This window comes from Rissa tridactyla, chromosome 20 (assembly GCF_028500815.1).
Source record: "Rissa tridactyla isolate bRisTri1 chromosome 20, bRisTri1.patW.cur.20221130, whole genome shotgun sequence".
NCBI classification, from domain to species: domain Eukaryota; kingdom Metazoa; phylum Chordata; class Aves; order Charadriiformes; family Laridae; genus Rissa; species Rissa tridactyla.
In genome coordinates this window covers 4,291,282-4,315,101 of record NC_071485.1, presented here as the reverse complement: position 1 = coordinate 4,315,101, position 23,820 = coordinate 4,291,282, and the positions used below count along the sequence as shown (strand labels likewise).

The following is a 23,820-nucleotide window of genomic DNA, read 5'->3' as shown; positions in this document are numbered from 1 at the left end:
ACTGACAGAGGGGAGATTGAGATGAGATCTGGGGAAGGAATTGTTTGCTGTGAGGGGGGTGAGCCCCTGGCCCAGGTTGCCCAGAGAAGCTGTGGCTGCCCCATCCCTGGAGGGGTTCAAGGCCAGGTTGGCCGGGGCTTGGAGCAACCTGGGCTAGTGGGAGGTGTCCCTGCCCAGGGCAGGGGGTGGCACTGGGGGGGCTTTAGGGTCCCTTCCAACCCAAACCATTCTGTGACTCTGACTCTCCCGGGCAGGCTCCAGCTTTCCAGGACCCCCCCCGCGCTCCAGCCCCGGACCACGGGGAACTCCAGCCCTCTCCCACGGGGGCAGCGGAGCCGATGCCGTCGGCGGGGCCGTGGCCGGGGCGGGGCGGGCCGGGGCGGGCCGGGGGAGGTGCCAGGGCCGGCGGCGGAGCCGGGGGAGGCGGCGCCGCCGGAGCCGCCCCGGGGAGCGGGGCGGCGGCGGGCGCGGAGCCGGAGCCCGGAGCCCGTGGCCCGGGGCCGGGGCCATGCGGCGGGCGGCGGCGCTGGTGCTGCTGGCGGCGGCGCTGAGCGGCGGGGGGGCGGCGCGGAGCTGCCCGGTGCAGAGCCTGGGCTGCAAGTGCTCGGCGGAGCGGGCCAAGGCGCCCGGCGGCCCCGCCGCCCCCCGACGGAGGGTGGTCTGCAGCGGCGGGGGGCTCCCGGTGCCGCCCGAGCCCCGGCTGCTGCCCGACGGCACCGCCACGCTGTGAGTACCGCGACCCGAACATCGGTCCCCCGCCCCGGGCATCGGTCCCCGGACCAGGGAATCCGTCCCCGATCCCGACCATCGGTCCCCGGCCCCGGGCATCCCCCCCCGGGCCGCTCCGGCCGGGCATCTGCTGCACCGGGACGCCGTGAGAGGGGCGGGAGCCCGGGCGCGGGTGGCGCCGAGCGGCCCCAGGGGAGCGGGAGACCCCCCAGCACCACCCCACGGCGCGGGTACCGCGCCCCCGGGTGCCGGCGGGGGTAAATTCCCGCCGTGTCGGGCAGCACAGTACGAACAGATCCTTTTTTTCACTTATTTTTTCACTCACTTACTTAATAAGCGAATCTGTACCCACAGAAGCATTTCTCGGTTCTGCGTAACGCTGTGTAAATCGCATTAAAGCGGGATGTTGCGGCTATAGAATAACGGAAAGGACCCGCTCTACCCACGGCGCGGCGGCAGCACGGGTTTAAAGTGTGGACGTGAGCTGGAAATCCAGGAAACGGGCTCCTTCTCCACGCTTCCCTCCGCGGCGCTTGCTGCCTGAGTGCTGGGGAGGATGTTTTTGTTTGAAAGCCAAGGCTCTTACTGGAAATATTTGCTGAAGACAGATCGGGGGCAGTAAGTGGGTTTTGGGTTTGCGCGAAGGGTCTGAAGCTGCTTCCTAAAAGCTTCCCCCTCGGTCCCGGGGAGGTTTCGGCCGGCGTTGGCAGCCGTTGCGCCCGCTCGCTGCAGCAGCAGATTGCAGGGTTTATTTATAACTCCGCAGGAGACGTTTGAATTAAAATCTGGTTTGGAGGGCAGGGCCGGCAGCGCAGTTGCTGGAGGGAAGGTCGCCTTCGCCTCGAGTGTCGTCCCAGGAGGGTGGCCCTGCGTGCCCACGGCCTCGGCTCGCCACCTTCAGCTCCTCGGGTGGGTTTTCTTGGGCGCTGCGGAGAATTGGGGCTGGGCTGGGGGCTGCGGCGCTCCTGGTCCTATCGCTCTTACGTGCTCAAGCCTGCTTGGCCACGTGTCCACTCCCATGCTGGAGTTTCTGCTGTGCCTAAAGCATCTCCCGGTTCCCGTGTGCCGTGTCGCTGGCTGCCGCGGGGCTTCGTTTCGGGGTGGCGATGTCCACGTTGTGAAAATGGGGTGGCTGCGAAGGCGACCCAGCTGATGCCGCCGTCCCCCACATCGTGAACCGTGCCTGTGCTGCGCGGGTGCCACGAGCAGGGTCTGAAGGGTGGTGGGTGCGATAAAAAAAGCGTAAATCGTCCTGGAGCAGCAGCACTGGGTTTGTCCTGAGCTTCCCCGTGGTGGGGGGCACTGGGCAGGTGGAGGTTGGGCTCTCTGGTCGCTCTCTCCCTCGGCCAGGTTTTGCTCTTCACTTCTTTCCTCCTACGGCCCATTTTTATACATCACCCCCTTGTAAATACCCGCAGAGACTTCTCAGTCCTTTGTCAATTTGTTTTGGGAAAAGCATCTGATTAATTGCCTGCTCTGGTGCTTTTTCCAGTGTGAGGGAGCGTTACCCCAGTGGTGTGCACAAGCGGAGCCCCGTGCCGGCGGAGCGGCCGAGGGGGGGCCATGCCCAGTGGGACAGGGGCGTTTGGAGCCAGCCATGCCGGGGTCGGCTCCCTTGGAGGAGCCGGGATGACCGTGCAGAGGCATTAGGGCATCACACGATCCCACTAAAACGTGACACAAAACCTACAGGCGTAGGCAGAAACCTACAAATATGCGGTGACCCTGGGCTCTGCTCTTGCGCAGTAAACATGATTTATTCTAAACCCTTTCCAGATGGAACAATCAAAACCAGAGGCTCCGGCTTCGGGAGCGTCTCCTGGAGCCACTGGGGTGCGGGCAGGGAGCGGAGGAGGCAGCGGGGCCTGGGCACATGGCAAGGGCTGCACATGCCTTGGGGGACACCCCACTGGGGACAGCCTGATTTTGAGCCCCGTGGGTGAGACGGGTCCGAGTGGGGCTCCTCTGTGTGCCCCCAGGATGCGCAGGTCCCGTCCGTGCCCCGGGGATGCGCAGGTCCCATCCATGCCCCCCAGGATGCTCAGGTCCCATCCATGCCCCCCAGGATGCTCAGGTCCCGTCCGTGCCCTCCGGGATGCTCAGGTCCCGACTGTGCCCCCAGGGATGCTCAGCATCATCCGTGTTGCCCCAGTCGCAGGAAACACAGGGTGTGTTTTGTGCAGAAAAACACTAAAAAGCAGAGCCCTGGTCTAGTTTTCGTCTGGGCTGGCCTGGAAGCGGGTGTGCGTTAGTGCTAACGATGCTGGGCGCGGGGGCAGGCTGTGGGGTGGGACCGCTGCTGTCCCGGCCACAGCTCCGGCTGCCCTGGCGATGGCCGGGGATGCGCGGGGGGGCCGGAGGAGGTCTGCCGCCCTGCGGGTCCCTCACGCCGTCTCTCGCTTGGCTTTTTTCCCACACTCTTGGTTTGCTTCTTTATTTATCTTTAATTATTAGGCCTGCGCTGAGGAATCCAAGGCTGCAGCCGCGACAGCTGCTGCGTATTTACCCCCCCGCGCTTGAGAAACGCTTGCTGCCATCGCAGCCTGTGGACGGGCAGAGCAGGGGACGAGGGATGCCTGCGGCCCCGGGGACATGCCGGGCTCGGCTGGGCGTCCTGGGGGACGTGGCAGCTTGTCCCTTCCCTGGGCGCCTCGCAGGGCTCGCTGCTTCGGGAGGGAGCGAAGCCGGAGCCCCGGCAGCGCCCGCAGATGTGGAGCTGCAGAAATTAACTCCATGTGGGGAAGCGGCGGTGGCGGGGAACAAACCCAGCGTGGCTGGAGGTGCTGGGAACCGGTGGCCCTGCTCCGTCCTGGCGCTAGATATGACCCCCGGGACCCTGGCGCTGCAGCCCCTTGAGCTGTGGGATGGTGGCGGGACAGGGAGATGGGGTACCTCGCTTCTTGCCTAAATATCTACAGCTGTCCCGGCCGTGTCCCCCCGGTTGTGGCTGAGGAACTCCCGCTGTGGGGAGACCTGGCGGGTGCCGGTGCAGGCGGAAGCGCTGCCTTCATGGGGGCGCAGGCGCAGGGAGCTGCGTGGGGACACACGTGGGGTCTGGCAAGGGGGACGATGCTCGCAGGGGTGCGACGTCCCCGTGCCACCCCAGCAGCCGGGACAAGGCGTGTGCTCTCTGACACCCGCCCCGTTTTTATACCTGGAGGTTAATTCTCGCCCCCCGGCTCGTCGTGGGGAGGGAGGAGGATTGCCAACCCTAATGGCTGGTGTGGTCACCCCTTCTTGGCTCATAGCCCTGCACGGCTCGCCCGGCTGCGGCTGTCTCAGCAGAGCCCTTTGCCTGGCCCCTCCGTCCTGGGGGGACTGCCGTCTCCCCGTGGTTTGGGGCTGGGGGCTTTGTCACCTCTCGGGGACATCCCTCCGGCACAGCTGTGAGGTGCCGGGGCTCCGCAGACGCGTATTAACAAGGCTTTAATTCCCTCCCCCTCCCGCTGACCCCTGTACTAATCGCCTAATGGAAAAAGCACTGTATCCCTAACGAGACCCAGATAGCCACGCCGGCCGCGGCCGGCCCCGCTGTCACACGGGCGGGAGCCCAAACCTCTTCCAGATGTGGAATCCCAGCCCAGGCCTCATTTATGTGCACAGCTTGATTGCACCGAAATTACAGATTGTCTGCAGGGAATAGAGGGCTTTGACTTATGACCAATTTCCAGTTCTACTTGAACTCCCCTCTCCGAGGCCGGTTTATCCTGGGCCCTGCAGATGGTTTCTTTCCCTAACCTTTTTCAGCTTTTTATTTGTTATTTATTGGGCTGCGGGTCCGGTTTTCCCAGGGGCTGCGGGTCGCAGTGCTGCCCGGTGCTTGGGAGCATCCCGGCCCCGCGCCAGCTCTGGAGGTTTTGCCCTCTCTCCGGGGCTGATTTTTCCTGTGCTAACAAAAGCCGAGGGTTGGAACAATAATTTTCACCATCCGAAATAGCCCGGCGTGACGCCAGGCTGGAGGCAACGCCCCGGGCACGTCGCGGGGAGGGGAAGAGCCCCCGGGAGCCCGAACGAAGCGGGGAGGGGGCATCCCCGGCCGTGTCGGGGGGTCTCCAGCCCCTTCGGAGTTCCGGGGTCCCCCCTCTGGGATGCTGCCCCCCCCCCAGACCCCGTCGCGGCGCCGCAGCCCTCAGCACCTCTTGCCAGCCCTGGGGCCCCTCTTTTCTCTTCCTAAAAAATCCCTCTGCGAAGCAGCGGGCTCTGCTCGGGGCGCAGCCCGCGCTGGATCTGCCGCCAGCATATGCTTTGAATTAATGCACTCGGAGAGCAAAGCATAGCCGGGCTCCCCGCCCCCACCGCGGCCCCCCCCGAGGAAGCTCCACGCCGCTGCCGTGCCCCTGCCCGGCCGGGGAGCCACCATCTCCCCGCATCCTTTTTTGGTTGGGTCCAGAGGAAGTTTATTGTTTCAGCAGCCCAGTTTCTGGAGCTGTTATTTATCCAAGTGGATTCCAGCACGCTTGAAAAAACAATCTTGTTTTTTTTCACTTTTGGCTCCTCTTTTTGAGATGAAAAAAAAAAAAAAAAGGAAAAAAAAAGAAGAAGGGATCTCTATCTCCCTGCCTGCAGCCTCCAGGGCTCCGAGCTCCCAGAGCCCCGGCGCGGGCGGGATGGAGTGAGGATGCTGCACGCCTTCCAAGGCTGAATCCCCCCGGGATGGGAGGATGCCCCTTGGGGGGCTCCCGTCGCCGCCACGCATCCCCCCGTTGTTTCCCTTTGACTCGACGCTCTGGTCCTTAATGCCTGCATTGTCTGGAGGGACTTTTCCAGCCACCTCTCAATTAGCCGATTATCGTCCCGGTGGCAGGGCCATCCCCTGGCAGGCGACGGGAGCCACCCGCCTGCCCACGCTCCGCGATGCCAGAGGGTCTTGGGACGGCCGGGCGGGACGAAGGCGCCGCGGGGCAGGAGGATGCTGGAGCAGCACGAGGGTGGCCGGGCGTCGAGGGCTGGGGGTGTCCGCGGGGTCCCCAGCCCTTGCCACCGCACTGCGGGGTTGGGGGGTACCTCTCGCCGCGGCATTTGCCGGCGGTGCCGAGGTGAGGAGTCCCAGCGTGGACCGGAGCCAAGGCACGGCCGAGCGGCGGCTCCGGAGGAGCACAGCTGTGCTTTCATGCCCTGCCAAGCCTGCGGACGGCTGGGACGTGGGGGCACCGCGTCCCCTCTGCACCCCCAGCCCCGCACGGACCTCGGCGAGCCGTCAGGGAGCTTGCCCGGCGTCTTCCCCAGCCCGCCGGCAGCAAGAGCCGCCGTGGCCATGGTGAGAAGGGGAGATTGGGGAGCAGCGGGATTCCCTTCCCGCCCTCCATCCACTTCCCACCCCATCGATCCCGGCTCCTGGCTGGGTGCAAGAGCAAGGGCGGCTCTCGGGGCTTGAAATCGGCCGAGGGGTTTGGGTCCAGCCCCGGTGCCGAGGGGGGGTCCCAGCATGGGGCCCCGCTGCTCGCCCGTGACCCCCGTGTGCTGGGTCGGGGTGGCCTCTCGGGGACACTTATCCCATCGTATTTGGGGGTTTCTCAGTTAATCTCCTGTGAGGGGACAGTGCCGGCGACTGCGTGGGGCCGGAAAGTCCCGTGGAGCCTGACGTGAACTTCCTGGAAAAAAAAAAAAACAGAAAACATTTTGGAACATAATATCCATAAAACTAGAGAAAACAAAATAAAACCGTGTCTGAGGATGTGAGTTGTTACGGGGGAGCGCGACCCCGCTGGTTTCTACAGGACGGGGAAAAAATGAGCCGGGATCGCTACCCAGAATACGTTCTATCAGGAAGAAAACTTTCAGTCAAATCGTCACTGTCAGCGTAATTTTCTGGTGCCAAACACCCATTTTGGGTGAGGACATCTTTTCCTTGAGGAAGGGCAGACCCTGTGCCGGGCAGTGCCGCCGTGCCGGGGTCCTGGCCGTTCCCGTGCTCCCGATGGCAGGTCCCAGGGGGCCGGTGGCTCCGGGGGTGGCTTTGCCCTTGGCCCCAGCTGGCTGTGGGGAGGGTGTCCGTGGCTCGTTCCCAGCCGTGGCTGACGGGTTGCCGGCCCGGTGGCCTGGCTGCAGATGAGAGGGGAGGCCGAGCCCGTCGGGGAGCGTTGCCTTTGAAGGCGGGGAGTTCTGGGTTTATGGCGGAGGCGCGGATGGTGCCGGGGGTCCATGAGCAAACTGAGCATCCCCAGCGCGGGGCTCGGCCCTGGGGGGGCTGGGGGCAGCTCTCCGGAGCCCCGTCCCCCCGGTGCAGGCAGCTGGGTGCCTGCTCCCTGCATGTCCACGGTTGTAGCCCCGGTCCGGCTTGCCCGGGGTGACCGGCTCCCCCCTGCCCCTTGGCCGTGCTGGGGACCCCCTACCACCCTGGGCCAGGGCGTGGGAGCAAACACGGGAGGTCCAAGATGGGAATCTCCTGCACTCCTCTAATTTCTGCATTTTCAGCTCATGCAGCGCCACGGGCTGTTTCGGCAGGGTCCAGCGTGTGCCCCAGCTCAGACCCCAAGCCAGGGGGTTCTGCTCACCCCAGCTTTAGCAGGGAGCCCCCGAGGTCCCCCCATGAGTGCGCAGCCTGCGGAGCTTTGCTGGGTTGTGAAATCTGCCGCTGCTGGAATTAAAACCTTCTGTAGCCCTTGAGGCGGGCGCACCCTTGAGCAACAGCCCCCACCGATGCCGTGAGAGGGGATGGAAGGGTGCCACGGGGCTGCTCCAGGAGGGATGCTGCTCCGGGAGCATCCCTGCTGCCCCCCCCTGCTCCGGGCAGGCTGCCGGGGCTGAGCCCACCGCTGGCCGGCACCGGGGCTCGCTGCCGCTGTGCTGGGGCTCGCTGAGCCCTGTCACAGCGGGGTCCCCGCGGGGAGGAAAGGGCAAGATGTGGCTCTGGCCGCCAGCGTGTGGAAGCAATTTTCAGGCTGGTGGGGTCACCGGCCGCCTCCGCTCCTCATTAGCACAGGATGCGGCCCCGGGTGGGGGGGCTGCCCCCCAGCCCTTCCCTCCCCATCACCCTTCGGGGGTTTGGAGCCACCCCTGCCGCGATGAAGCCCCCCGATCCGGGTCCCGCTCCCGCCGCTTCCCGGGCAGCCCCGACGCGGGAGCTCGGCCAGGGTGAGCCGAGCGCGGCCGGTGACGGCTGGGTGTCCAGAGGGGCCGGGGCTGTGGAGCACACAGCCGCCATTCAGCCCGGCTGCAGAGCCCGCCCGTGGGTAAACACCCCCGGCTCCGGCCCTCAATGAGCCCTTTTTTCCCCGCGCCTCTCCTCGGCCAAGCTCCAGGCTGCCCCCCTGGCTTTTGGATCCCGTTTGCTGGCGGGAGCATCACTGGTGCCGGGGAAGCACCGCTGGTCCCCGAGAGCCAGCTCCCATCCCCAGGCCAGGGGCTGGCTCTGCTAATTGCCACTGACACGCTTTAATGAGCTCCTGGCTGAACTGGCGGGTGCTTGTGCCTTCCCTCCCTCTCCTGTCGCCACGCAGGGCCCCTTTGTACCAGCAAAGTTGTTTATTTTGGGATAAAATCTCAGCACTGGGAGGCTCCTGGGATGGCTGTGGCTGGTGGGGGGCAAGAGCTGGGGGTGCTGTATGGTCCTGTCCTGGCTCCAGGTCCTCAGGGTGCCCTCTCGGTGTGGGTGCTGGGGTGGGGATCTCGTCCCTGGCACGTGCAGCTCCTTGCACCCAGGCCCAGGGACAGGAGCGATGCCCTGGGCACCTCCAGCCCAGTGCTGCCATGCATGTGGACCACACTTGGCATCCCAGTGTGGCCATTGCATCCCATGTCCCCACCCCGGCCGTGCCAGCCTGTCCCTGAGCCTTCAACGTCGCCGCCACCACCCCCGTGGCACGGCCGGGGCTGCCGGCAAGTCGAGTAACGGGGCTGCCCCTCTCCCTCTGCTCTTCCCGCAGGCTGCTGAGTAACAACAAGATCACGCTGCTGGAGAACGGCTCCTTCTTCGGGCTGCGGGCGCTGGAGAAGCTGTGAGTGCCCGGCAGGCGGCTGGGGGTCGGGGCCGGAGGGGTGGGCAGCAGCGGGGTGCAGGCAGGGCTTCCATGGGGGTGTCAGCGGGGCGGGTGCTGGCAGCACCGTGTGCGTCCTGCTCCCCACGTCCCTCCCGGGTGCCGCATCGGGGCCGGCACTAGGGTGCAGGGTTTGCCACCGGCACCCGCGGGCAAACCGGGGACCCCGGGAGCTGCGCTGGGGCGGGAGGCACCAGGGGGGCTGCGCTCCGTGGGGGCCAGTATGAAAAGCGACATTGTCCCCCCGAACAAAGTCAACTTTCTTATCTCTCCATGAAAGGCATCTCTATGGAGGGAGCTGTAATAAGGGGAGATTTATGGCCCCCATATGGGTTTGATCTGTAGGTATGCAGGAGCGGGGACCGGCGCACTGAGGGCGTTTTGTTCCCCGCGAGGGTCTCGCACATTCCTACGCCGAGTGGGGCCGGGTGGGCTCCCACTGCCGGATCTCGCCCGATGTGACGGTGGCCACGGGCACCGTGCCCCGTGCCCACCTCTGCACTGGGCATCCTCTGCGGCACATGGTGCTGTGGTTGTGGGGCTGCGGTTGTGGGGTCCCCTTCCCTCGGGTCCCTGCCCCACACCGCATGGTCCCCCAGGGGCGGTGGGACCCGCGCCACCTGCCTTTCGTTAGCCCAAACGAGGAAGCATTTATTAACGGGGATCTTGTTCGAGTTACATGCCGTGCACCTGCCCCAGCTCACAGCGGAGCCCGGGGTGGGCTGTGCCCGCTGGTGGCATTGCTCTGGGGCACACGGCCTCGGGGGGTGCCCACCCCCGGGCACAGCGTGGGGTGCAGGGGCTGGGGTGGGGTGCAGGCACCCCGGGATGCCGGGTGCCTGGGGCAGGGCACTGCGGCTGGGGCGCAGGCAGTGCCTGGTACACTGGCTTTTTGGCTTGTAAAGCCGTGGAAATCCCTGTGGGACTGTTTTCGGGGTGAGCGGGAAGCAGTCACCGTGGGGACCTAGCGTCCCTGCAGTCCCACGTGGGCGAGTCCTCCCCAGTGCGGTAACAGGCGTGGGGTCACCTCCTCCCGCGGCTGGCACCGGGCTCTCATTAACGGGAGGGATGAACGTGCGTGCGGGCAGGGGGCAGCTGGGGCGGCCGGCACCCGGGGGGACCGCAGCTCTGCAGCCCTGGCGTCCCCCTAAGAGTCCCTGTGCCCTGGGAGAGCAGCCGCTCCGCGTCACCTCCCGCTCCTCTCTGCCGTGCTGAAGCCCCGCGTGGGTCAGATGGGGAGCGCCAGCGTGGGCGGGGGGGCCCTGGGCAGTGCTCCCCCATCTTGGGCTGGCCAGCGTCGCGCCGCGCCTGATTGCCCTCGACAGGACCCCTAATTGTTTTCATCGGGTCGGTCTGTGGCCGCGGCACGGACGTGCCCCGTGGAGGGACTGCGCTGGCGTGGCGGGGGCCCCTCGCTTCTCATCCTGGGGCTTGTGGGACCCCTGCCCACCCTGGCTGCTTGCCGTGGGTGTTTTGGTGTCCCACCACGTTGGGGAGGAGCCATTCACGAGGTCTCGGTGGCGTGTGGGGTGCCCTCGGGTACCACCACCCCTCCGGGCTTTGCAGCTTGGCATCTCCAGTGATTTGTAGCGGCGTAATGAGATTAATGAGTCTGAGCGGGGCCGGTATGCAGCCGGGGCAGCCGCGCTCATTAGCACAGCCCCGCTTGGGAATGTCCTGCCCTCCGCCGGGGCCAGCGCTTCCCCCCTCGGGGCTGCGAGGGGGCTCGGTCGGGTGACGGCGGTGACGGGGATGGAGTCTGTCCCTCTGTCCACCTACACTGGGCTGCGGCGGGCGCTGCTGGTGTGGCTGCAGGCTCAGCCCTGGGGTGCTGGGCTCCTGGGGTCTGCACTGGGCTGGATCAGGCCCTCTGTGCCAGGGCTTGCTGCCTTGGGGCAGGAGGCGGTTGCTTTGCAGCGTCCCCACGTGCGCATGGTGGCATCGGGGTCCCCGAGCAGACGTGGCACGGTGCTGCTGACGGCTCTGGTGCCTGCAGCATGTCACCCCGCCGGGGCAGGGGGAGGAGAGCTTTGGGACCAGCGGAAACACGAAGGCAAACAACCGTGGTGCGGAGAGAAGAGCCTTATCGTAAATCAGCAGCAGCAGCCCCGGCCCCCGGCCAGTGGGGAGGAAGTGATTGAGCAAAGAAGGCTCCACGCCAGGCCATGCGCGGGGCTGGCTGCGAGCCCCCGGTCCCAGCACAGTCCCTGGCGGGTCCCATCCCTGGCAGTGGTCCCCTGCAGCCCCCGACTGCGCCCTGGCCAGAGCCGGGAGCGCTGAGTTTTGGCCGTGGGACGTGTTTTGGCTTCTGCGTCCCCAATCACTGCGGGCTGTGCTGGGTGGGTGTCTGGGTTGTGGGGGGTCCCCGCGGACCTCTGTTGGCCCCCGGCAGGGAGTGGGGCTGGTGTGGATGGTGTCCCAGGGTGTTTGTAGGATGGGTGTGTTTGGACGGGTGTGTTCGGACGGGTGTTTGCAGGATGGGTGTTTGCAGGACGGGTGTTGGTGCAGGGGGTGTCGGTGCAGGGGGTGGTCGGAGCAGGGGGTGTCGGTGCAGGGGGTGTCGGAGCAGGGGGTGTCGGCGCTGGCGGGGCAGGTGAGTGGAGCTGTTCCTTCAGCACCGCTGCTCACCTGGACCCGGTGCACCCCTGCCTGCACTCCTGCCTGCCTGTACCGCTGCCTGCATGCCTGCCTGTACTGCTGCCCTCACACCTGCTTGCCTGCACCGCTGCCTGTACCCCTGCCTGTACTGCTGCCTGCACCTCCGCCTGCACCCCTGCCTGCACCACTGCCTGCACACCTGCCTGCCTGCACTGCTGCCTGCATCCCTGCCTGCACTGCTGCCTGCATCCCTGCCTGCACCGCTGCCTGCATGCCTGCCTACACGCCTGCCTGCACCGCTGCCTGCATGCCTGCCTGTACCACTGCCTGCACACCTGCCTGCCTGCACACCTGCCTGCATCCCTGCCTGTACCGCTGCCTGCATGCCTGCCTGCACTGCTGCCTGCATCCCTGCCTGCACCCCTGCCTGCAACCCTGCCTGCACCGCTGCCTATACCACTGCCTGTATGCCTGCCTGCACCCCTGCCTGCACCACTGCCTGTATGCCTGTCTGCACCCCTGCCTGTACCGCTGCCTGTATGCCTGCCTATACCACTGCCTGCACACCTGTCTGCACCCCTGCCTGTACCGCTGCCTGCCTGCCTGCACCCCTGCCTGCACAGCCAGCCAGGCACCCAGCCACTGGAGCCGGCAGGACATGCTTATACCTGTCGGGGGAGACCGGGGAAGGCAGGTGTGGGCAGAGTTCCGTTGGCCGAGCGGGGCTGGGACGCTGCCGGCTGGGAAGGTGTCACACTGCGTTTCCCTTCCCTGGGGCCGTGCGCCCCCACACCGAGCCCTGCCCGTTCGGGATCAGCCGGGGACCCCCAGAAGCCACGTGTGTGAGTTTTAGTCTGGAAGCAAATTGTGTCTGCGTGGCCATGGCGTGCAGGCAGCGTCGCCCTGGTTTCTTCTCCCTGCGTGGCCCCTCGCATTTCACCGGGGGGACCCCCGCGCCTGCCTGCACCCCAGGTCTTTGTGCCACGACTGCCAGCTTGTGGCTTTGAAACGAGGGCTGTGGCTCATGGGGTGTCCCCGGGGCCGCACGCAGAGCAGCAGGCGCCCCAGCGATGAGCACCGTGGAGACTGCTATAAATAAACACGGCATTGCCATATGGATCCCATTTCCTCTCCCAGCCAGCGCCGGTGCTCGGCAGGAGCCGCCTCACTGGTCCCCGGGGCTGGACGGAGTGGCCGATGCCGCCGGTACTCCCCGCCGTGACGGCAGCCACCCCGCACCGGCGCACGCCTGACTTGCCTCTGATTAGATACGTGCCTCCAATCAGGCTAATAACCCAAACGAGCTTCCTGCGGGCCACAAGGCCCTTTTGGGGCCACGCTGGCAGTTGCAGCACGCTCTTATCCCACACGTAGGAGATAACCCGCCGGGATAGGGCTGCTCCGGAAACAATGTGCCGGAGGGGACAGCGGTCACCACCAGCAGGTGATGCTCCGCGGGCCGCGCTCGGAGTGGGCAGAGGGGCTGGCGTCCCCCCCCGTGAGCAGCGGGGAGCCTCACGCCTTCCCTGCGCCCTTTGGAGAGATAACGAGAGGGAAATGGGATGGAAAGCTGCTAATGAGGCTCCCATGCAGGGTTTTGCAGCGCCTGGGGCTGCCGAGGAACCCACACTGGAATCCGGGGGGGGATTGGGGTGCACGCGTGCCCCTGTCCCCACTGCGCTGGGTCTCCTGCAGACGGGGCAGAGGACGCATCCCGGGGTCCCTGCTGCACAATCTGAGCTCTGTGTCTGTCTCCCCGCAGGGACCTGAAGAACAACCTGATCAGCACGGTCCAGCCGGGCGCCTTCCTCGGCCTCCCCGAGCTGAAGCGTCTGTAAGTGCTGGCGCAGCCCCCCAGGGAGCCCCCGGGGCCGGGCGGGGGGAAACGGGGACAGCGGGGTGTCCACCCCAGCCCTGACGGCCCCTCCGCTTGCCTTGCAGGGACCTCTCCAACAACCGCATCGGCTGCCTGAGCGCCAGCGTCTTCCAGGGGCTCCCCAACCTCCTCAGGCTGTAAGTAGCTCCCTGGGGACACCCTGGCCGGCCCTGTCCCCTGGCCTCGAGAGGAGCTCCCGGGGCTGTCCTGTGCCCCCCGGGGCATCGCTGGTGGTTTTGCATCCCAGGGCTTCCCCCTGCCACATCCCAAGGGCTCCTTCCCTGTACCGCATCCCGAGGGCTCCTTCCCCATGCCACATGCCTCCAGCCAGCCTGGGGGCTCGTTAGGCTGTGCCTGCCCCATGCCCACCCTCGTCAGGTGCCATGGTGGGGTGTGCAGGCACAGCGAGAGGCCCGGGAGGTGTTCACACTCCCGGCAGGTCTCCAGTCCCCTCCATCCCCGGTCCCCTCCATTCCGCCTTTCTCTCCTGTCCTGCAGGAACATGTCCGGGAACATTTTCTCCAGTCTCCCACCCGGCGTCTTTGACGAACTCCCCTCCCTGAAAGTCGTGTGAGTTTGTGCCCCGGGATTTCAGCACCCAGAGGGGTCCCTGCCAGAGGGTCTCGGGGCTGGTGGCGTGTCCCCTTCCCTGCGGGACCCCCATGACACCGGCCCTTGCAGGGACTTCGCCACCGAGTACCTGACGTGCGACTGCAACCTGCGCTGGGTGCTGCCCTGGGCTCGCAACCGCTCGGCGCAGATCTCGGAGCGGACGGTGTGCGTCTACCCCCGGCACCTCCACGCCTTCCCCCTGCGCAGCGCGCGGGACAGCCAGCTCCGCTGCGGTGAGCCGGGGCCGGGGCGGGGGCGGCGGCGGCGGGCGGGGGCGCGGGCTCACCCCGCCGGCTGTGTCCCCCGCAGCGGGCGCCCCGGAGCTGCACACCCACCACCTCATCCCGTCGCTGCGCCAGGTGGTTTTCCAGGGCGACCGACTGCCCTTCCAGTGCACCGCCACCTACCTGGACAACAGCACCCAGATCCGATGGTACCACAACCGGGAGCTGGTGGAGGAGGACGAGCGGACGGGCGTCATCGTGGAGGAGAGCCTCATCCATGACTGCACCTTCATTACCAGGTCAGGGATGGGAACGGGGATAGAGATGTGATGGGGACAGGGATAGAGATGGGAATGGGGACAGGGATGACAATGGGATGGGGACAATGATGGAGATGGGAACAGGGATGGAGATAGGATGGGACAGTGATGGAGATGGGGCTGGAGATGGAGGCTGGGACAGGGATGGAGATGGGATGGGGACAGTGATGGAGATGGGATGGGGACAGGGATGGAGATGAGGTGGCAATAGCAATAGAGATGAGACTGGGACAAGGATGGAGATGGGATGGGGCTGGGGACTGGGATGGAGATGGGACCAGGACAAGGATGGAGATGGGATGGACATGGAGACAGGGATGGGAACGGACACTCGTAGCCACAGGGCTTGCTGGTTTGTGGGTACCACGTGCCATGGGTGGGATGCCAAGTGTGGGCACCTCCTGCACTTCATGGTGTGTGTCCCCGTGCCCCCAAGCTTGGGGGATCGCTGCTGTGGGTTCGCTGTGGGGCAGACCCACCGTGCCAGCCCGTCCCCTCTGCCTGCAGCGAGCTCATCCTCTCCAACATCCACGTCTCGGCCAACGGCGAGTGGGAATGCGCTGTCTCCACCTCCCAGGGCAACGTCAGCAAGAAGGTGGAGATCGTGGTGCTGGAGACCTCCGCGTCCTACTGCCCTGCCGAGCGGGTCACCAACAACCGCGGGGACTTCAGGTGGGGACCGGCGGTGGCCTGGCCGGGGGGTGGGTGCCATGGCGGCGGGACGGGGGTGCGCGTGGCGTGTGCCACGTACAGCGTGAGTGGTGCGTGCCGGGCCGGGGGGCTCGCCGCAGGTGACCGGGCGTCTGGTAGCGATTAGCGGCCGCAGGGAACGCGAGCGCCTTTGAAGGGCTTCCCGTGGCGGCGGCGCAGCCCGGCTCCAGCAGCAGAGGTGTTGGAATTTCTCTGGCACGAGACGAAAGGCTCCGGGCGCCCGCCGTAACCCCGGCGGGGCCGTTACGGAATATAAATTACTGGTACAGTCAATGTGGCTTAAATTAGCAGTGCCGCCCCCTCGCCCCCACCCGCTGCTTCCCTCTGTGCTGTGCTGAGCCGAGTGGGATGCGGGACTGAGGCGGGGGGAAGATTTCTGGGGAGCATCACTCTCAGCCCCCCCGGAGCGTCAGGGGCTTGTTGGGGGGACATGGGGGTCGTGGCGTGGTGCTGGGCAGGGTCTGCGTGGGGGGAGCAGGTTGAGGGGGGGAGCTGCTGCTGGTGGCGAGGGCCCCGCGGTCACCGTGTGTCAACACCCTCAGGTGGCCCCGCACCCTGGCTGGCATCACCGCCTTCCAGCCCTGCCTGCAGTACCCCTTTGCCGCGGGGCCGGCGGGCGCGGGCGCGGGGGCGGAGAAGCAGGCATGGCGGCGCTGCGACCGCGCCGGGCGCTGGGAGGAGGGCGACTACTCCCACTGCCTCTACACCAACGACATCACCCGCGTCCTCTACACCTTCGTGCTGGTGAGACGGGGCACCGGGGAGGAACGTCGGCCGTGCCGGGGGGGTGGGTCTGGCGCAGCCGGTGACCGTCCCCCCGCCTCCGTGGCCGTGCCGTTCTGCAGATGCCCATCAACGCCTCCAACGCCCTGACCCTGGCTCACCAGCTCCGCGTCTACACGGCCGAGGCAGCCAACTTCTCCGACATGGTTGATGTCCTCTACGTGGCCCAGATGATAGAGAAGTTTATCGGCTACGTGGACCAGATCAAGCAGGTAATGAGCTCTGCTCCCGTCCCTTGCTTGCCCCAGCCCCCGCTGGTTACTTTTTGGGGCGGAAAAGCATGAATCGGGGTGTTTGCCGCCGGGGACGGCGGTAGCTCTTTGCGGAGCCGCTTGCTGTCCTCGCAGCTGACGGACGTGATCGTGGAGATGGCCAGCAACATCATGCTGGTGGACGACCACATCCTGTGGATGTCGCAGAAGGAGGAGAAGGCGTGCACCAGCATCGTCCGCTCCCTGGAGAAGATCGCCGCCCACACGCTCAGCAGCAACTCCCAGCACATGGCGGTGGTGAGCGGGGGCAAGGGGGGGCTGCCTGGAGATGGGGGGCTGAGGGGGCAGGAGGAGGGCGTTGGGCTGCTGGTGTGGGGCCTCTGCCTGTGCCAGGAGATTTCTCTGGGGGGGTCTCTTCCTGTGACAGGGGGTCTGTGCCCATGATGAGGGGGTCTCTGCACATGCTGGGGGTCTGCACATGCTGGGGGGGTGTCTGCCCGTGCCAGAGGGTCTCTCTGCCCATGCTGGGAGTCTCTGCCCATTCTGGGAGGGTCTCTGCCCATGCTGGGGGTCCCTGCCTGTACCAGGGGGTGTCTCTGCTCATGCCAGGGGGTGTCTCTGCCCATGCTGGGGGTCTCTGCCCATGCCAGAGGGTCTCTCGGCCAGTGCTGGGTGTCTCTGCCTGTGACAGGGGTTCTCTGCCCATTCTGGGAGGGTCTCTGCCCATGCTGGGGGTCCCTGCCCATGCCAGGGGGTGTCTCTGCCCACGCTGGGGGTCTGTGGCCATGCCAGGGGGGTCTCTGCTTGAACCAGGGGTTCTCTGCCCATGCTGGGGGGTCTCTGCCTGAACCAGGGGTTCTCTGCCCATGCTGGGGGGGTTCTCTGCCCATGCTGGGGGGGGTCTCTGCCCATGCCAGGGGGGTCTCTGGCCGTGCCAGAGCTGACGGCCGCCCCGCTGTGCCTGGCAGAACTCACGCAACATCGCCTTCGAGGCGTACGTGGTGAAGCCCGAGAGCTACGTGGGGCTGAGCTGCGTGGCTTTCCAGCGGCGGGACGGGGGCCCGGCTGGGCGTCCCCCCCCGGCCGAGCGGGGGGCCGAGCCCATGCCCGACCAGCAGCTGAGGCTGCGCTGCACCACGGGGCGCCCCAATGTCTCCCTGACCAGCTTCCACATCAAGGTAGGGGTCAGACAGGGCATGGCGGGTACCGGGGCAGGCGGGCAGGGGGGGGGGGTCGTCCCCTGCTCACCGGTGACCGTGCGCCCGCAGAACAGCATCGCCCTGGCCTCCATCCAGCTGCCCCCCAGCCTCTTCGCCAGCCCCGTCCCGGCCGCGCCGATGGCCGACTGCAAGCTCCAGCTGCTGGTCTTCCGCAACGGCAAGCTCTTCTGCAGCACGGGCAACTCCTCCCGCCTGGCCGACGACGGCAAACGCCGCAGCGTGGCCACGCCGGTCATCTACGCCGGGACCTGTAAGGGCTGCCTGTTGCGGGGGGGGGACTTGGGGTGCCCCGTGTGGGGCTTTTCTTGGGGGATGGAGCTCCGTGGGGCTCTTGGTGCTGCCCTGGTGCTCCCGCAGGGGCAAAGCCATCCCTGGGGGTCCTCATGGGGAGGTGGCAACGTGCCCGTGGGATGCGGTGGGGGGGGTCCCCCGTGCCCAGCCCCCTTTGGGGGTGCAGGCGGAGGGGTGGCTGTTGTCCTGCTGAGCAGGATTCTCTGTTGCTGCAGACGGCTGCGGAGTGGGAAACCTGTCGGAGCCAGTGGCCGTGTCGCTGCGACACCCCGGGGAGGGCGCAGACCCGGTGGCCGCGTACTGGAACTTCGAGGTGCTGGGGGGCATGGGGGGCTGGAGCGCCGAGGGCTGCCAGCTGGCGGCCCGGGAGCCCAACGTCACCTCCCTGCACTGCCGGCACCTCAGCAACGTGGCCGTGCTCATGGTAGGTGGGGTTGAGCCGGAGGGGGGTTGGGAAGCTCTCCTGGGGGGGTGCGGAGCCCTGGGGGGGTCCGGGGGGGGTGAGGTGGGACAGGGACGGGTGAGGCGGGGACCGACGGGCCGTGGTGTGCGCTGCAGGAGCTGAGCGGTTTCCCCAGCGAGGCGCGGGGCGCCGCGGAGGTGCTGCACCCCGCCATGTACACCTGCACCGCCGTGCTGCTGCTCTGCCTCTTCACCACCATCATCACCTACATCGTCAACCACGGGTGAGCCAGCGCCGCGGGGGCGGTTGGAGGGGCTGTTGGCTAAATCCGTTACCTATTTCTCAGGAAGAACCCCATAATAAGTATTATGTCTACCAAGTGCTTAATAAGATAAATATAAAGCCGAACCATTCCCCTTACCACGAGTGACACACAAAGTCAAGCAGCATTGTTGGACAACCTCTATTATCTCTTTCTCAGAAATAATTTTATTATCTCAGAAATAATATTACATTTCACGCTTAGCAAGCACTTAATGAGATGCACCTAAGGCCAAACCGTTCCCCTTACTAGAAGTGAAACAAAGACTAACAAGAGCTCAAACACCACCATCCGCCCCCATGGAGCTGCCACCTGTTTGGGAGAACCCAACAGTAATTATTATGTCAAATACTTACTTACTTAATGAGGTACGTACAAGGCCAAGCCATTCAACTTAGGGTAAGTGAAACCAGTGTTAACAGCAAGCGAATTTATGGTAAGTGAAACCAGTATTAATTAAAGCCAAGCAACGCTATCAGTCCACATCTAACTACTTCCCAGTTGGAAGAACCCAATAATAATTATTATCTCCAAGGCTGAACAAGTACTTACTTAGATAAATGCAAGGCCAAGCCATTCCTGTTGCTCTGAGTGACGCAAACCCCAGCAAAGCCGGGCAGCGCTATGGCCCCGCAGCCGGTGTGGGAACGTGATGCTGCCCAGCCAGCGGCAGGAACAACCTGAGCCGGGTCCCGTCTCCGCGTCCCGGCACCGGTGGCTCCCTGCTGGCAGCCCGGCCAGCAGCTACGAGAAGTCCTTTGCCCACATGGATGCACTTGTGGGCTTTTAGCAGCTCCGCTCCGTCGCCCGGCCGGGGACCGGCTGTGTCAGAGCATCCTCCCGCAGCAGCGGAGGCAGGACGAGTGCAGGCTGCGGCTCTCTCACCCGCCGCCAATGACTATAAATGTCCCGCTCGGGGCCGGGCCGGAGCTGACAGGCGCCCGTTGTGCCTCTTCCAGCACCATTCTCGTCCCGCGGAAGGGCTGGCACATGCTGCTTAACCTCTGCTTCCACATCGCCATGACGGCCGCCGTCTTCGCCGGAGGCATCACCCTCACCGGCTACCTGATCGTCTGCCAAGCGGTAGGTACCGGGGGAGAGGGGACGGCCACCGCAGAGCCCGGCACGGTGAGGTTCCGCCCTGCCGAGACCCCAGGATGGTGACCGGCGGGGACGCAGCCGTGTCTGCAGCCCCCCATTCGCGACCATGGCCTCTCTCCTGCAGGTGGGCATCATCTTGCACTACTCCTCCCTCTCCACGCTGCTGTGGATGGCGGTGAAAGCCAGAGTGCTCTACAAGGAGGCCACCTGGAAGGTGCCGCGGCAGCCAGACGGGGACGCGTCCCAGCCGGCCCCCAGACCCATGCTGCGGTACGAACCCCCCCTTCCCCTCGCCCCAGCCCCACGGGGAGCCGGGGCAGCTTCCCTGGTCCAGAGGCTGGGCCAGGACTTGCCCTGCCATACCAGCCCGTCCCCCCCGGCAGCCGTGCCATGCCGTCCCCAGGGCTCGCTCCGGGTGCGCGGTGACACCGTGTCCCCCCCCATGCAGGTTCTACCTGATCGCCGGCGGGATCCCCCTCATCATCTGTGGGATCACGGCGGCCGTCAACATCCACAACTACCACGACAACAACCCCTAGTAAGTGTCCCTGCTCCGCCATCCCTCCTCCCCAAAGGGGCTGCCTCCCCCCAGCCTGGGCAGGGGCACCAGCAGTGCCAGGGATCCGGGCAAGCCCGGGAAAGGCTGCTGAGACCTTTCCCAAGGCAGTCCATGTATTGGGAAAACAACCGCCAGGCTGCCACCGAGCCCGCCCTGTCCCTCCGGGGCAGCGATGCCGAGCGTCACAGTGCCACGACGCATGGCCGCGGGCTGCGCGGCGCCGCGGGCACCCAGCTCAGAGCCCCTTTCCTCCCGTACAGCTGCTGGCTGGTGTGGCGGCCCAGCCTGGGGGCTTTCTACGTCCCCGTGGCTTTCATCTTGCTCGTCACCTGGATTTACTTCCTCTGCGCCGGGCTCAGTCTTCAGTGCCGACCATCACGCCGGAAAGACGTCCCCGAGCCGCTGGAGCCGCCGCTGCGGCTGGGGGGTGCCGGGGACCTCCTGACAGACTCCGGGTCCATCTCGGTCACGCTGAACTCGGGGCCGCCCTGCCCCGAGGCGGATGGCGTCTACTCTCTGCAGGTGCAATTCTGGGCGCTGGTGACCACCCACGCCTTGTACGTCGCCCTGTGGACGTTCGGCGCCATGGCCGTGTCCCAGCGCTGGTACCTGAACATCGTCTTCAGCTGCCTCTACGGTATCACCGCTGTGGCGCTGGGGCTCTTCATCTTCGTCCACCACTGCGTGCGGCGCCGGGACGTCCTCAGCTCCTGGTTCTCCTGCTGCCCCTCCTACAGGAACGCGCTGCCCATGCAGGCATATGTCCACCCCGGGCTGGCGCCGGAGGACGGCTCGCAGGTCTTCATCAGCTGCGACCCGGAGGCGGCTCGCTCCGGCGCCTCCTCCTCCTCCTCGCCCAGCAGCGCCGGCTCGGCCGGGGGCCGCTGCAAGCTCACCAACCTGCAGGTAGCCCAGAGCCAGGCGGACGCTCGCCCGGAGCCGGACCCCACCGACGGGAAGACGGCGGGTGCCGGCAGGCACGCCAGCAACCTCCACAGCCGCAGGAACCACCGGGGCAGAACTAAGCAGTGCCGGGACGGGAAGCACCACCGCTTGAAAATGCTGCGGGGCCCCTCCTCGGAGCATCCCTCCAGCGAGAGCGGGAGCCTCCACAACAGCCACTCCGAGAGCTACCACAGCGGCCGGAACAGCCCCGTGGGCAGCGGCCGCCCGGGGCTGCGGCTGCCCCAGGACGGGGAGACGGCGCCCAGCCACTCGGAAGGCAGCGACGGCGGCCGGCGGGCGCCCGACTTCGCCGAGGCTCGCCGGAGGAGCGCCAGCAGGGACAACCTGCGGCAAAGCAACGCCGCCGAGAAGGAGGCGAAGCGACGCTCCTACCCGCTCAACGTGGCCAGCCACAACGGCGGCCTCAAGGGCAGCAAGTATGACATCAACCTGGCCGGCGCCGACAGCGTGGCCGGGATGAAGACCGGCCTCTGGAAGAGCGAAACCACCGTGTAAAGGTGGGGAAGGACCCGACGGCTGCAGCATTTTTCCGCCGGGAGCCACGGCCAGAGCGTCTGCGAGGAGGTGACGCTGCGGGAATGGCCACGTGCACTAGTGGGGACGGGCGGCGCGGCCGGGGGCTGCGGCTCAGCCCGGGCGGAGGGCGATGCTGGGCCCCTCCCGTCCCCCTCCGAGGAGGCTCAAAGCGTCCCGTGGCAGCGGCGGGGGCTCGAGGCGAAAGGCAGCCCTGGCTCTGCCGCAGCCCCCAGCTGCAGCCGCGCTTCGATGGCTCCTGCACGTCACTCAAGACTGATCCTAAATGCTATTTTATAATATACAGAGGAAACAAATGTCTATTTTTCAAAGCTATATTATTGAATGTATATATGTATAGACAGATCAGGAAGCGATGCAAGTGCCTCGTTACCAAGCAGTGTTCTCCGGGAGCGGGCGAGTCCCCGGGCGCTTTGGCAATAGCCCGCTCGTGCCACGACTGCAATATTCCCGCCGAGGGACCACACCAAGTGCCCTTTCCGTACAGGCACCGCAGCGCCGATGCCTGTGTGACCCCTCCCCCCCGCCCCCCAGCCTGAGCAAGCTGCTTCTGAGCGAGTCAGAGGGCAGCTTCTCTGTCTGAAATGTTTTTACACGCAAAAGTTTTTTTCTATCTATCTGCGTTGTGTCAGACGCCAGCGTTCGGCCCCGCGGGTTACGCGGCCGCCCAAGTAAAAGCCATATTGCAAAGCAAGCACAAGGTAAGAGGAGCCTCAGCTCCCAGGCGAGGCGATTTGTCTGCACTGTTTTAACGCCAGACACTAAAATCACGGCCAGAAAGGGCTCCCGAGCCCCCCGAGGCGTAAGCTATGCAATGGGGTGGGCTGGCGGAGCCGGAGCCCACTGACCCTCTCTGCTAAAGCACCAAAGAGCCGAGCTGGGATGGAGACCCCGAGCAGGTCCTCGGCCTTAACCCAGGGGCGCACGCTCAGAAAATGCTTGGGTTTGCTCTTAGGAAGGCAGAGAAATCCCCCCGGCTACCGGCCTCGCACTCGTATAAGACGACCGGAGAGCACCGGGGAGCGGGGGCCATTCCTGGGATAGTGGGAGAATGATGCCAATTAATTAGGGCCCTTCCTTGGACAGTTCACGTGATGCGTTCAAAGAGCCGGAACTTGGATAAGCACTTATTTTTCCCCATTTCAAAACAAGTCGTGTCCCCCCCCTTTTTTTTTTTCCCCTAGCGTGCAGCTAAAGAAGGCACACTGCAGGCAGTGGCAGGCTCTGGGGTACCTGTCCCCTGCCAGGTCGTGAAGGTTTCCTAGAAGGAGAGGAGGTGTCCCCCCCATCCCCATGCGGGTACCCCACAGCTCTACCCGCTGCCTCTGGACGGGGCTGCGTTTCACCCCCTCGTCCGGCGTCGAGCCCGGCTGTAAGAGCGATGCAGCGGAGGCGGGATGGGAGCCTGGTGCCTCCTCTGCCCTTTCCAGCCTCCTCCTGCCTCCGTTTTTCTTTTTCTCCTGCGTGCAAATGGGTTTAATTATTCAGCTACCTCCTGCGGGGTCGCCGGGACCGGGCAGGGGCCGGTGGGGAGAGGGAGCCACGAGCCAGTGGAGTAAAAAAGCACTTAGTGGTGGATTTGTCTCCCCTTCGGAACCCGCACACCCCACAGGGCTGGGGCACCCCTGGGCTTAACACGCTTCTGCCGCTCCCCGCCTGCCTCCGCCTCTCTGCCCAACCGACATAAACCACGTTTTCACTGCGCCTGGTGTTTAATACAATTTAAATCCTTCTTGTCGATACCGCAGCCTACACGGTCGTGCTGATGCCGAGTTGTTATATATATGCTTGCTGCACTGTGACAGTATTATATAAAAAGCTTTGTATTATTAATTACACTTTTTTTTTTGTCTGTTTACATTACAAGCAAATGACATATCAACAGAGAGCTTCTTGCAATATACGTGGGGGAGGGAGGGGAAAGTATGCCAAAGAAATGTCTTTAAAGGGGTCTTTTTTGCATTTTTATATAAATAGAATGTTTCTAGCAGATATGTTTTGTTTAATATATTAAAGATTTGCCAATCCGCCGAGATCTCCTGTTGTTTCTCACAGACTTTGCGGTCAAATACAACAGGGCCCTGGGCACGGAGAGGGCGGCGTGGTGTCGAGTGAGCAGCACGCGGCCGTGAACAGCCGGCAGCCCCGAACACACCAGCCGAAGCTGTGCCTTTGCCACGATTTCCAGCAGCTTCACAGCCCTTATTTAACCAAGGACGGGGCATTTTTCTCTCAGCAGGTTAAGGGGTCTCCCTGACACTCCCAAACCCGTTCTGCTGAAGGAGGTGAAGCACAAGAAGGTGAGACGGCCCCGGAGAAGCTGGAGCAGCGCTGCGGAAAACCAGCAGCAGTGAAGGTGCTGGCGACCTTCCCCTGGGCATCC

General features: G+C 65.2%; 1 protein-coding gene across 1 annotated transcript; it reads left to right on the top strand.

The window, feature by feature from the left end:
- Nucleotides 1–486: 486 nt before the first annotated feature.
- Nucleotides 487–23,572, top strand: ADGRA2 (adhesion G protein-coupled receptor A2). The gene is made up of 19 exons (XM_054225030.1): nucleotides 487–726; nucleotides 8,595–8,666; nucleotides 13,066–13,137; nucleotides 13,245–13,316; nucleotides 13,678–13,749; nucleotides 13,861–14,024; nucleotides 14,101–14,314; nucleotides 14,843–15,007; nucleotides 15,589–15,790; nucleotides 15,892–16,041; nucleotides 16,177–16,338; nucleotides 17,010–17,219; nucleotides 17,310–17,511; nucleotides 17,768–17,976; nucleotides 18,111–18,238; nucleotides 19,237–19,360; nucleotides 19,503–19,648; nucleotides 19,827–19,916; nucleotides 20,198–23,572. The coding sequence occupies exons 1-19, from the start codon at nucleotides 509–511 to the stop codon at nucleotides 21,396–21,398; spliced, it is 3,873 nt and encodes a 1,290-aa protein (XP_054081005.1). The 5' UTR covers nucleotides 487–508; the 3' UTR covers nucleotides 21,399–23,572.
- The last annotated feature ends 248 nt before the right edge of the window (nucleotides 23,573–23,820 follow it).

Excerpts from the sequence above, each read along its gene's own strand:
- ADGRA2 (XM_054225030.1), top strand. The coding sequence starts at position 509 with ATGCGGCGGGCGGCGGCGCTGGTGCTGCTGGCGGCGGCGCTGAGCGGC. Across the intron at positions 17,512-17,767 it reads GGTCATCTACGCCGGGACCT|ACGGCTGCGGAGTGGGAAAC; the intron begins GTAAGGGCTGCC and ends CTGTTGCTGCAG. Across the intron at positions 19,361-19,502 it reads ACCTGATCGTCTGCCAAGCG|GTGGGCATCATCTTGCACTA; the intron begins GTAGGTACCGGG and ends TCTCTCCTGCAG.